Genomic DNA, 13895 nt, shown 5'->3' with positions numbered 1-13895 from the left:
ACCTGATCTGAGGCACAGGGAAGGGCAGGAAGATGGAATTCTCACACTCTTTATTCTTTTTCCATTTATTTTTGTGGTATAAAATCATTCCCTTAGCTTTCCTCAAAGCCTCTCCATAGGTGTTCAAGAACTTATTTTGGAAGTTTCAAAACATTTTTTAAAATTTAATCTTAAAAATGACTTTCTCCTTGCTGACCTGCTGTGACAATCCTAATTCTCCACAGGCAATTGTGAATGCCTCTGTTGGACTAGAGGAAAGGTCAGCACAAGAATGTTCAGAAAAGAAAAGGAGGAAAAAACTACAGTATTTCAAGACAACACCTCTTCACGACAACATTCACTGCTCCTCTCCTTCTCCTCTCCTTGATTTCTCCTTCAATAACTCTGCTGAAATTCCTTTCTCAAACCTCTTAGTTACATCTACTCATTTCCTTTTTTTCAGACCTCAATCTCTGATGATATTTGATAATGCTGACCATATCCTCTGTATTATTTAGGAAGGGGGCATGCTGATAACATAAGCGGTAGGAATCTAACTCCATACTAGCTTAAGCTAAGAGGAGAAATTATTGGAAGGATACTGAGGTATTTCCTTCCAAATGAATTACTTGTTCAACCTTTTGTCTCAGGGTCTGCATCCAGGCCTAGCATGTTCAAATGTGTCCTCCCATCCAGGGTAGAAATTAACTCTGTAATAACCTCTAACAAATGCAGTTGCAATGTCTGAATGTCATTGTTTTTAACCAATTGAAACCTGCCTCCTTGTAACTTCAATATATTATATCTGCATCTTCCCTTAGGGCACACTTTGACACAAAAAGCTAGATCTGGATCAGACATAAAACTTCAGGCAAGAACACATCAACCATTCATCATGAAAATCTTCTCTAAAATGAAACATCATACAAATGAAACAATTCTGAAGAATAGCATCTTTAATGAGTTTTCTAATCCTTGCCATCTGAAGTTTTGAAATATATTTACCAGGGCCAGAACAATACAGAAATAGTATTTGTATAATAAAGCATATTTTAAATTTCATTTAAGCCCTCTCATTTCTCCTCCCACAGCTGCTGTTTTGTTTTGATGAAAGAGAAATAAGGAATAAATAAAAGGTCAATGCTTCAAACTAATCTACCTGTGTACTCCCTGAAAACTCTGGGACTGTATCCACATTAGGGAAAACTATTCTCAAATGCACAATCACTCATGCCTCAGGCATGAACTGATGTTCTTTCAAAAGAAAAAAGAAGAGGGGCAAACTTCCAGTCCTATGCTTGACACATACTAAAACCCCAAAGAGAAGACTGAATTGTATTTGTTCTCAGACAAGACGCCCCTGTGACCACAGCATAATGAATTCTGCTCTGACATTTTAGTGGTTCAATCTCCTGACAAGAGTAAGTATTCCAGCCAGGCGTGGTGGTTCACGTCTGTAATCCCAGAACTTTGGGAGGCCAAGGCGGGCGGATTACCTGAGGTCAGGAGTTGGAGACAAGCGTGGCCAACGTGGTGAAACCCCATATCTACTAAAAATGCAAAAATTAGCTGGGCGTGGTGGCGGGCACCTGTAATCCCAGCTACTTGGGAGGCTGAAGCACAAGAATTGCTTGAACCCAGGAAGCGGAGGTTGCAGAGAGATGAGATCGCACAACTGCGCTCCAGCCTGGGCAACAAAGTGAGACTCTGTCTTAAAAAAAAGAAAAAGAAGAATAAGGAATTCCTATCTGTAGTGGTTGACTCTACAGGATGAAGTGTGAGATTACTACTCAGGATAGAAATAGTTTGTATCTGTCATTTTTGTTCAAGTCCTCTTTGTATTTGGTTCCACTGAGGAAAACCAACCTCTCTAATCAGGAGATCACATTCTTCCTGTTATCCTAGTCATTTTGTAGAGTGTGTTCTGGCCTATGGGCTGTGTCAATCATACTTAATAAATGATAGGCCTGAATGAAGCATTCAGGTTTCTCTAGCGCAATCCTCTAATTTTACAGATTTTAAAAAACCAAGGCCCAGAGAAGGTAACACGTATTTCAAGAACACGCAGCCAGCCTGTGCAAAAGTTCATATCCTTACTGACATTAAAAAGGAGGCAAAAGACTAATTCGATTCAGATTTGGGAGAACAAAAGATTGTGTTTATACAGATGACTGGGAGTTGAGGAGGAAGGTAGACACTGGAGGAGAAGGAAAAGCTGTCCAGTGCCCAGTTGTGCAGATGTTTTCACTCAGCCCCAGCTGCCTGCTGGATTCCAAGCAAGCCGACCAGGGCCTCCAGGAGCCTACTGGGTTTCCGCAGCACAAGGCCTTATGCTGGTGACGGAGATGCTCTGCCCTCTGCATCTCAGAGAGCCCGCCTCACACTCAGACATCGTCTGCTCCTTGCCGTTCACTTCCACACAAATGCTAAATCCTTCTTCCTCGCACTCCGATGCTTCTCGGCAGACACATTTGCTGCTCTCAGCTGGAAAAGTAAGTGAAAGAGGCTTAATGGTACATTGTGGAGGTGGGGGAGTCAAAGCACATCACCTCCAAAGTAATAATGTGGGGATAAGAGCTACAGAAGCTCCTGCCTGGAATGATATAATAAATTATCCCCTGGAAAAGCAGTAGGACCAGGAAGTTGGGGCATTTTGCTCCACTCCAAAGAAATAGGTTTTGAGGTTGGTAGCAGGCTTTATATTGGTTAGACCCACATGGGGTGGTTTTATCCAAGTCAAGAGCTCTTCAACTATCTCCTACATACATGCTGCTGTCCATATGAGCCAGCAATTGAGGTCAAATAAGAAGCCCTCAACAAAGAACCAAGTCAAGACTCAAACAAAGAGAGAGAGAAAAAAGAGAACTTAACTTGCTTTGAGAGAGAGCATGACATGCAAAAGGCTACAAATCCCAAAAAACAAACCAGAAATGAGTTAGGGAGGCAAGGAGTCTGTGCATGGAAAGTCCATGGTTGGAATACACCAGCCAGGAGTCTTCCAAAGATGAGTAACAAGGTCAGCCAGCAGACAGTGGTGACTGCCTAACCAAAAGTGACCCAGACATGGCTAGAGTCACATATGTATGTCATCAGTCTGTGCTGCAAACCTTGAGGGAGTAAGGGGACAGGTGCCAGCAGGTACAGGCCAAGAGGGCAGAGAGTGAAGAGCCAACAGAGACCTTACAAGTCATAGAGTCCAGCTCCCAAATTTACAGATAGGGAAGCCCAGACAATGACTTGGCTCTGGAGACCCAGCCATTCCCCTTTCATAGTACTGCCCAAATCATGGGAGGTTTGCCGTGCTCTTGGGGGAGTTCAAGATCACTGTAAGTGCTACTTAAACATGGTGTTAGCAAATATTGAATCACAACGTGAGAAAGTAACTTCTTCTTCTATTCTCTTCAAATCCGTCTGATTACTTCTAGAAGAAAGTGTCAGCTTGGTGACAGTATGTTTTTAACACCCCTCTAACACTTGCTAAACTCACAGAGAAACAGCATAGTCAATGTTGGACCCTATCTGGCTAGAGTCCACAACTTTATTTAGTTCCATTACATAGAACTTTTATAGTTACCTAGTTTTTATGGCAAGTGATACCTCCTTTTAAGGACATGATATAAAGTTTTCATTTTAAACTTATTTTTATGTCAGACTTTTAAAAAACGAGTACACAATACGGATAATACAAGGACAGAGTAAAACTCATGAAGGTGGCATGGAATCACCCCTGTTTAGGAGAACATTTCCACATCAGGAATGTGGGAATCTTATCCTCTGAGGTCTGTGATCTGTGCCCCTCTCCAGTGAGGGGTATAGGAGAGGTCAGTGCACTGTCAAATCAGTCTGAGTCTTTAATATCCTCAAGCGTCTGCTTCAGCCTACTGCTAAACTAGAAACCACATTTTTAAAATCCTCAGTACTGTGACTTTAGCATTCTTATACTTACAAATATGAAAGGCCCCTTACCATCACATTTTCCCCACAGTGGGCAGGCACCACAAGCTTTCTCAGCTGAGGCAGGCAGAGTGCAGCTGTCCCTACCAGTAAGGGTGTAATTTCTACCCTGACAGTGGAGAACATGCATCTTGCAAACTGTCAGAGGCAGTATCCTTTTGCTTCTCTCATCTCGAGCGCATACATCCAAGGAAGGTCTGAAAAGAATTTTTAATGACATTATTTACAAGATTTTTGTTCGTAAAAGCTGAGAAGGAGAAATGAAAAGAGATGCTCTGAGCTTAGTGCCCCCAGATGTTATCACCCACAGCAAAAAAAAAAAAAAAAAAAAAAAAAGATGGAAACTCAAATCCCCTTCATTCCTAGGTCCAACTCACTTAGGTCTTCAAAATGAACATATTTGTATTTACTTTTTATTTGCTCACAATTTTTCTAAGTGTAGATATCTAGTGTTGATCTAGTTCCATCTAGAACAGATCAGGTACAGCAAATTAGATGAGAAGGCAAGGTCTGCTAACAACAGCTGACAAAGAAGGAGACAGAAAGCCGGTGGAGACCAAGCATTCAATGTGATCATAGTCAAATGGGACCATTAACTGCAGGAGAAATGAGCTCATCCCAGCCAGCCCAACAGCCAAGAGTTCATGTCCATAAAACTGCATCGTCCAAAAATGGATGACCCTAAATCATCACGGGAAGATGAAACTGTATTTTTCAATGCTACTTTTAAAAGTATCTATGTTTACAAAATAGTTTTAAAATATTTCCATAAGATTGGGCGCCTGTAATCCCAGTGCTTTGGGAGGCTGACACAGGTGTATCATTTGAGGTCAGGAGTTCAAGACCAGGATGGCCAACATGGCGAAACCCCATCTCTACTAAGCATATAAAAATTAGTTGGCGTGGTGGCACACACCTGTAATCCCAGCTACTCCGGAGGCTGAAGCACGAGAATCACTTGAACCCAGGAGGCAGAGGTTGCAGTGAGCCGAGACTGCACTACTGCACTCCAGCCTGGATGACTGAATGAAACTGTGTCCCAAAAAAAAAAAAGAAATATTTCCATAAAATGTGTTACCTTTTTCATAAGCATTGGTGCTAAAATAGTGGGAAAAAAATAGCTATTTAGAAATGTCACTGTCAAAAAACTCCACATTTCTGAACGCTGATAGACAAGGAGGGCAATACTGTCACTGAAACCTTAGACAACAGAGAATTTTTGTATACCAGATGGAGTCAGAAAGAGTCTATATTCACACACTTTATTTAGTTCTAATATTTTCTTTTCTACCAAAAGCTAAATTTACTTGGAGTTATTTATAAAACAGAAACAAATCCTGTTGTTTTGAATCTATCTTTTCATCTGTTTATTGAAACTTTAAATAGAACTACTTAGAACAGCTGAAAGGGTAAAGACCTTACAATACCACTTTGTTGCCAGTATCTGAGACCATGGAATGACATGGAAATTTATACCGTAACTATTAACAACGAGCTGCAGATAAACTAAATGAAGTGGGGAAGTTGGAAAGAGGATGAAAATGACTCAAAATAAACAATAATTATTAAAGATTAGCAGCAAAGTCAGAATATTAGAATCAGAACGTATCTAGACTGACCACCATTTCCATCATGCCATTTAGTTATTTATATTCTTCTTCACACCAGAAATTACTATATACAATAACAATTACCCATTGTAGCTTCAAGAAGTTGGATATCGGTTTTGATAACCAAAATCATTGAAAACCAAGTAATTAATGTTTTGGTTCTTTTTTTTTTTTCTTTTTGAGATAGGGTCTGGCTCTGTCACCCAAGCTGGAGTGCAGTGGCATGAGTATGGCTCACTGAAGCCTCAACCTCCCTGGCCTCAAGCAATCCTCCCACCTCAGTCTCCTGAGTAGCTGGGACTGCAGGAGTGCGCCACCACACCCAGCTAATTTTTGTATTTTTTGTACAGAAGGGGTTTCACCATGTTGCCCAGGCTGGTCTTGAACTCCTGAGCTCAAGCAATTGGCCCACCTTGGCCTCCCAAAGTGCTGGGAGTGCAGGCGTGAGCCACTGCACCGGGTCATGTGTTGGTTCTTAATTTAAAAAATGGCCACTAAGTCTAGGGGCTGGATATTTCTTATTTCCTCCCCAGATCCACTTTCCACTCTTCTCCACCTGCCTGGGAGGCTGACATGTATGGGCCACATCGTGGACTTCCTCGGCCTCTAGCTTCAGTTGGTTTGATCAATGGTGAGCACTGACTAGCAGGAGACTCAAGGCAGAAAAGAGAGTGCAGTTGAGGTGTTTATGCCCCCGGCTCACGCCTGTGGGATCTCTGAGGTCCCTAAAATGAGAGTGTCAGCTCCTCCTCAGGGCCATCTCCACACAGCCCTCTCTGTCTCCAGTTTTTCCTGAATGCCCCTCTCCTTACTCCTTGGACCTGGGTATGGCTATATTGGTCAAGCTGTTAGCAGTCTAGGAATACTGCCATGGGACTTGTAGTTTCCTTTCCTCTGTTCACATTTTTGTAAATATTCCTACTAATAAAACTTTTCTTGTCCTAATTTAGTTGTGCCATCTCTATCCTACTAGGACCATGACACAGACATCTATTAACTACTTCAGAGATCTCCTTCTACAATGGAATGATTTCAAGTTGGTGGCATTCTTAACCATGCAAATCTAGAGGAGATGCTTCAAGAATCAAAAGCAGCTGCTGTTTCCCCATCAGTATTGCTTTAAGAGTTTATGTGCCAAAGGAATTCAGTTTTAATCCTCTAATCCTCTAAAGTTCTAAATCCTCAGCTGACAGTTTTGCCATTTTGCTCCATTTTATATATAAAACAAGCAGAGCTCGAGTAGTCCTGCAGCCTTCTCCACTAGCCAGATTAGAACACTGCTCAATGCCATGGCTGTCAGCCCTAGTGACCCAGGCAAATAACAGGCAGCAGATGGACCACATCAAAATGCAGACAAAGACCCTTAACTCTTGGTAAGCTACACCTTCCATCCAACAGACACTAGCATCTAAGAAATTATCGCATATCATTAATAAAATAAAACGGAGAAGTGAGCAAAGGCGGCACTTACCCACATTCGTAGGGCATTTTACAAACACATCTTGAATTCTGCAGTTTCTCCCAGCGCTGACATTTAGGCACTGCCTGTGTTAATGGATTTTCTAAAAAAAGGATAAGGGAGATGTGGTCGTTAGGAGAAAAGCTTCTTCATAGTAAACAAGGTATTATTTGAATTGCTGGACCAGAATTGTAGTATTCTCAAACTGCAATGCGTTTGCACAGTAACAATAGGAATAATAATCAAGCTGTGATACATTTTACAAGCTATAGAGAGTTTCTAGAGCCACATTACAAATAACTGCATTGGTAGTAATAGCTACCATCTCGTGAACATTTATATTTGTCATGCACTTTTTATACATTGTGATATTTATGCCTCCCTAACAAATGCCCACCTAAGAAATCAGAAAATTAAGAGTAAAAAAAGTTAGGAAGTTGGTGCTGCTTCATACATTTAACAAACTGGCCCAGGCAGCATTTAATTCTACATTGGTCTGAATCCAAGGACAATAAAGTGGCTCCCTTTCAAGAAGCTGGTGCTTATAAACTGTTTGTTGTTTGAACTGCATTCTGCCTGCTGTGCCCATAATGAGGCAGAAAGCAGCAACATCACTTGACTTATACATGGCGAACTCCCTGGTATGCCTAGATCTACAATAACATCTTACATATGAATGTCTAAGTGGTCTCCCTCAACAGTGAATAAATGTCTGGAGGTCCTTACATTAATAAAATTCTTTCTATAACTTTGTGTTTTACAAAAACTGACAATTCAGTCATCATTTCGATTTTGTCAGGTAAACACCGTGGTCCAGCTTACAAGAGCATAATGTGACTGCCATCCCCTCAGCTATCCCTGATTGTAATGGGAATGATCTAAAAACATCCTGACTTTTTTCACCTCCTAACAGCTTTATTACAATGAACTTCATTGCCATACACTTTTGCATCATAAAACTAGATAGTCATTTACTACATCTATAAAGGTAGTTTATCTGAAGAGTATGTTTTTACGAATACACAAACTATGGAATACTTCCTTACTTTGGAAAATTCAAGAACCTTGGACATGACATTACAATCTTGTGAACATTCATAAACCTGTAAAAATGGTAGCAATGTGAAGTATGCCTGCCATGGTCAGCAGTCTCAATAACAAGATTCATTATTAAAACACTTCTCTTGACTGGGCGCGGTGGCTCACGCCTGTAATCTCAGCACTTTGGGAGGCCGAGGCAGGCGGATCACTTGAGGTCAGGAGTTCGCGACAAGCCTGGCCAACATGGTGAAGCCCTGTCTCTACTAAAAATACAAAAATTAGCCGGGCGTGGTGGCACGTGCCTGTAATCTCAGCTACTCAGGAGGCTGAGGCAGGAGAATCGCTTGAGCCCAGGAGGTGGACGTTGCAGTGAACCAAGATTGCGCCGTTGCACTCCAGCCAGCCTGGGCAAGCGAGACCTTGTCTCAAAAAGAAAAAAAAAAACACTTCTCTTTAAAATGGTATTATCCTAAATGCAACGTAGTACCCTGAACTGGACCCTAGAACATAAAAGAGACATTAGTGGTAAAACAGGAGATATTTGAATAAAGTGTATAGTTTAGTCAATAGCATTGTACTAATATTAATTTTTTAGTTTTAACCAAGTTGTGTTATGTAAGATGTTAATATTAAGGAAGATGGTTGAAGGGTGTGTAGAAATTATATCTGTGACTTTGCTGAAATCTAAAATTATTCCAAAATGAAATTTTTAAAAAATGGTATTATCTACATCAGTGCTTCTTAACCGGGGCAGTTTTGTCCCCCAGGAGACATCTGGAAATCACTAGAGACATCTTTGGTTTTTACAGCTGCAGAATGTTATTAGCATAGGAGGATGCTACTGTTGGGTAGAGACCAGGGATGCTGCTAAACACCCTGCAATGCACAGAAGAGGCTCCCATAGCAAAGAATTATCAGACGTAAAATTCCAATAGAGTTGAGGTTGAGAAGCCTTAATCTAGATGTACCAAAACTTAAGGTCAATGATCAAGCCATGTAAATTAGTTCTGCACTGTGGTTAAAAATTTACTTTAGGACAAACCCTGAAATTTTAGATTTTAAAAGTTTGCTTAAATTATTATAATGTCAAGCCGGGCGCAGTGGCTCATGCCTGTAATCCCAGCACTTTGGGAGGCCGAGGCGGGCAATCACGAGGTCAGGAGATCGAGACCATCCTGACTAACATGGTGAAACCCCGTCTCTACTAAAAATACAAAAAAAATTAGTTGGGCATGGTGGCGAGCGCCTGTAGTCCCAGCTACTCAGGAGGCTGAGGCAGGAGAATGGTGTGAACCCAGGAGGCAGAACTTGCAGTGAACCGAGATTGTGCCACTGCACTCCAGCCTGGGCGACAGAACGCGACTCCGTCTCAAAAAAAAAAAAAAAAAAAAAATTATTATAATGTCTTTGTGAAAAAAAAAAAAGATAGAATTAACTAGCCCAACGAATTTTTGCATTTAGGAAAAACGTAGCTTTGTTGCCTTTACAGCTTGGTTAACCCAATAAACACACTCTTAAGGCCCACCGAAAGTATGTGCTTTTGCTATTTTAAAAGCAAATTTATTCCCATCAAGACTAACTACAGGGACAGTAGGGGAAAGTGAGGAATTAATGTTTAATGGATATAGAGCTTCAGTTTGGAAAGATGAAAAAAAATGTGGTGATGGTTGCACAACAATGAGAATTACTTAATGCCACTGAACCATACATTTAAAAATGGATAAAATGGTAAGTGTTATGTTATGTATGTTTTACTACAATAAAAAAAAGACTAAATACTAGAACAGCCAACATTTTAAAACATCAACTTTGGAAGCTGGTAAGTCTTGGATTTTTTTGTTTGTTATAAGCTTAGGAGTAGTTACTGTTATTCACATCTTCAGAAAAACACACAGATCTGAAAAACATCCTTAATTAAAACCCACTTTAATAGAATTTTCTACTGGGTAAATGAAACTTCATACCAAACTGTGCTGTAAAATAGCTGAAGTAGCATTTTAGACAGACTAGTCTACAATCTCATTTGGAACAAAAGTGCAACCTCACCAACTGTATATTGTTCTCTTTCATTTTTAGAATTATAAGTACCGGTCCATTACTTTAAATATTCCAAGCAAACTCATGTTTATACTTCAGTGTTTACAGAACACAAAACAACTGTCCTCTGAGATGGAGCTTTGATAACTTAAGAGCACATCAGGACAGGCAGGGAGGGCACTCCAAGGACATGCGTCTTGCTCATTGTTCTGCCTCTCATCCACTTAACATCACAGCCCATATCTACCATCAGTATCTGAGTGCTCCATACTGTTGCATGGAGAACTTAGTTAGAAACATCTAATTTACCTCACACCATCACCTATGAAATCTGGTACCTCATCCTCACTATTAAAAATAAATTTCAGCGTTTAATTAAAAATCACATACTAGAGAGATAATACCACATAAAATAGTATGCAAGTGAGTTTTTCTTCATTCTTATTTTTGTTACAAATACAATATTTTCCATTTATTTGAAAAATGTAAACAAAGAATAAATAAGAGGTTATTTTCAAACAAATCTATCTCATCTAAAATTACCTCTAAAAAGAAATAATTTGGCTTTCTAAATCCTTTCTACCTTAGGTTCTTAAAAGACCATTTTAATTTTCTTGGTGTTAAAATACTGGATTTTTGGGTTTCCACATTAAGAACAATTTCATAAATCACAACACTTTTCCTTCAATAATGTCTGCTTTAAAGTGTTAAATGAAAATGCTTTCTAAATTTTCAATTTCAGAAATACTGATAAACTCTTTGAAAGCCCAAAAATGAAACATACAGAACTTTAAATAAATTATGATCTCAACTCTGTACTTAGGAAAAATGCAGGGGAAAAAATCAAGAGGAAACAAACAAACAAAAAAAAACAGGTTTTAAAAATCCTTTATTGTCTTGGCACCGTAACAGATATAAAGCTAATCTTTCACAAGGAGGATTTAAGTTAAAAGTTTCAGAATCACCAGGCTATCCTTGCCTTTCCTTGCTTTCATGAGTCTTTCTGTGCCATGTGAAGAAAATCTGTTACTCAGTCTACAAACTGACCCCATCTTAGGGAGCAAGAATGGAGGGAATGACTCACAGCTATGGTGATGCAGTACCATGAAGGTCGCCACAAGGACTCTCACTTCCCTGGGTACAAGTGTCCTTGGATAGACATGGGAGCCACTCACCTTTTTGTACACAGCGGGCATTCTTCATCTCAGGACTCCACTTAAGGCTGGAGCCACAGAGAAATGCTGAAGGACCTTCTAAGGACATGCCACCTGAACAGGAAACAGTCACCTTCTCACCAACTGTGTAGAAAGGTTTTTGGGGGTGACTCTGTATGCCATCCATCAGTACAGGTAGAACACAGGCAATTTCTAAAGATAAAAGAGAGCAAAATATAAGGGTCATTGCTCTCCTAAACCATCTTTTTAAAACAGTCTTATGTGATGCGGATACACTTGTTCTGCTTTTTCATATTAGAGGACAAGGAGGAAGACATGAGTTCACTGTTAGTGTGGACTGAAAGACATGTCACACAGAGCCTGGCATGTAATTGACCCATGAATAACTAAAAACCAAAACAGCTCCCCCTCTCCCACCCCTCCCCTCAAAACGATGTGACAACTTAAAATGAACAACCCCAATAGAGTCCTAATGCCCAGCCTACTGTTGAAACGAAACTTTTCACAACTGTCACTTATTTATGTGCTCTAGTGATGTTCCACCAGGAGAGTTTCATTAACTTTCATCCAGTTAGATATTTTGCCATCTGAAATTATTAAAACACCACTTTTATTTATTTATTTATTTTTATTTTTTAGGGACAGGGGTCTCTCTTGTTGCCCAGGCTGGAGAGCAGTGACTATTCATAGGTCTAGTCAGTGTCTACTACAGCTTCAAATTCCTGGGCTCAAACAAGCAATGGGTAAAGGATTTCCTATTTAATAAATGGTGCTGGGAAAACTGGCAAGCCATACGCAGAAAACAGAAACTGGACCCCTTCCTTATACCTTATACAAAAATTAACTCAAGATGGATTAAAGACTTAAATGTAAAACCTAAAACCATAAAAATCCTAGAAGAAAACCTATGCGATACCATTCAGGACATAGGCATGGGCAAAGACTTCATGACTAAAACACCAAAAGCAATTGCAACAAAAGCCAAAATTGACAAATGAGATCTAATTAAACTAAAGAGCTTCTGCTCAGCAAAAGAAACTATCATCAGAGTAAACAGGCAACCTACAGAATGGGAGAAGATGTTTGTAATCTATTTATCTGACAAAGGGCTAATATCCAGAATCTACAGGGAACTTAAACAAATTTACAAGAAAAAAACAAGCAACCCCATCAAAAAGTGGGCAAAGGATATGAACAGACATTTCTCAAAAGAAGACATTTATGCAGCCAGCAAACACATGAAAAAATGCTCATCATCACTGGTCACCAGAGAAATGCAAATCAAAACCACAATGAGATACCATCTCACGCCAGTTAGAATGGTGATCATTAAAAAGTCTGGAAAGAACAGATGCTGGCAAGGATGTGGAGAAATAGGAACGCTTTTACACTGTTGGTGGGAGTGTAAACTAGTTCAATCATTGTGGAAGACGGTATGGCAATTCCTCAAGGATCTAGAACCAGAAATACCATTTGACCCAGCAATCCCATTACTGGGTATATACCCAAAGGATTATAAATCATTCTACTGTAAAGACACATGCACATGTATGTTTCTTGCAGCACTACTTACAATAGCAAAGACTTGGAACCAACCCAAATGCCCATCAATGATAGACTGGATAAAGAAAATATGGCACATATACACCATGGAATGCTATAATGGGTTAATGTCCTTTGCAGAGACATGGATGAAGCTGGAAACCATCATCCTCAGCAAACTAACACAGGAACAGAAAATGCATGTTCTCACTCATAAGTGGGAGCTGAACAATGAGAACACATGGACACAGGGAGTGGAACATCATACACTGGGGCCTGTCGGGGGATGGGGGGCAACGGGAGGGAAAGCATTAGGAAAAATACCTAATGCATGCTGGGCTTAAAACCTAGAAGTTGGGCTGATAGATGCCGCAAACTACCATAGCACATGTATACCTATGTAACAAACCTGCATATTCAGCACATGTATCCTAGAACTTAAAGTAAAATTTAAAAAAAAATTAAAAACTCCTAGGCTCAAGCAATCCTCCTGACTCAACCTCCTGAGTAATTGGGATCGCAGGCACATGCCACTACACCCAGCTAAAGCACCACCTTTAAACTTGCAGACATAAAAGTGTTCAGTGTTCCCTGACTTTTCATCTGTATTCTTTCTTACTCAGTTATATTCATTAGCTCAAATAGCTTACTTCAAAGAAGAACAGAGAAAAAGAAAAAACACGCATCGTATAAACAGCAAGTCAGAATTCATGATTAAAAAAAAATCTTGCTAATATCCCTAATGGACTTTGGACAATATTCTACAAACTATTGCTGTATCTTTACAGCATTGTCATCAGAAAATCCATTCATTCATTTATTCATTCAAAAACAGCATTTGATGGATGCACTGAAGGCTTTGACTTCACCACAATGAGATATATCAGTGTAGCAAAATTGAGCTAATACTCCATGAATACATACAAAAATCCACAGCATTTTTTGAGTGCCTGTATTTTGCCAAATATGTTGTGTACTGCTTGGGACACAGCAAGGTACAAGTCACATCTTATGCCTTCCAAAACTTCATAATCTAGTATTAAATTTGCTTGTTTCTAATGAGTTTGCTGTTTTGACAATAAATCTCCTACCAAGACA

The 13895-nt window shown here is 39.8% G+C and overlaps 1 protein-coding gene across 1 annotated transcript in view; it reads right to left on the bottom strand.

Annotated features, from left to right (window-relative positions):
- Positions 1 to 917: 917 nt before the first annotated feature.
- The window catches only part of C7 (complement C7), a 74369-nt gene continuing 61391 nt past the window's right edge, over positions 918 to 13895 (bottom strand). Inside the window, exons 15-18 of the mRNA XM_054489647.1 lie at positions 11256 to 11447; positions 7015 to 7105; positions 3946 to 4130; positions 918 to 2463 (exon numbers count right to left, since the gene is read on the bottom strand). Coding sequence (XP_054345622.1) covers positions 2282 to 2463; positions 3946 to 4130; positions 7015 to 7105; positions 11256 to 11447 — 650 coding nt within the window. The 3' untranslated portion in view covers positions 918 to 2281. The remainder of the gene's footprint in view (positions 2464 to 3945; positions 4131 to 7014; positions 7106 to 11255; positions 11448 to 13895) is intronic.

Source organism: Pongo pygmaeus, chromosome 4 (assembly GCF_028885625.2).
Source record: "Pongo pygmaeus isolate AG05252 chromosome 4, NHGRI_mPonPyg2-v2.0_pri, whole genome shotgun sequence".
Lineage (NCBI taxonomy): Eukaryota > Metazoa > Chordata > Mammalia > Primates > Hominidae > Pongo > Pongo pygmaeus.
This window is presented reverse-complemented; position numbering and strand designations above follow the sequence as displayed.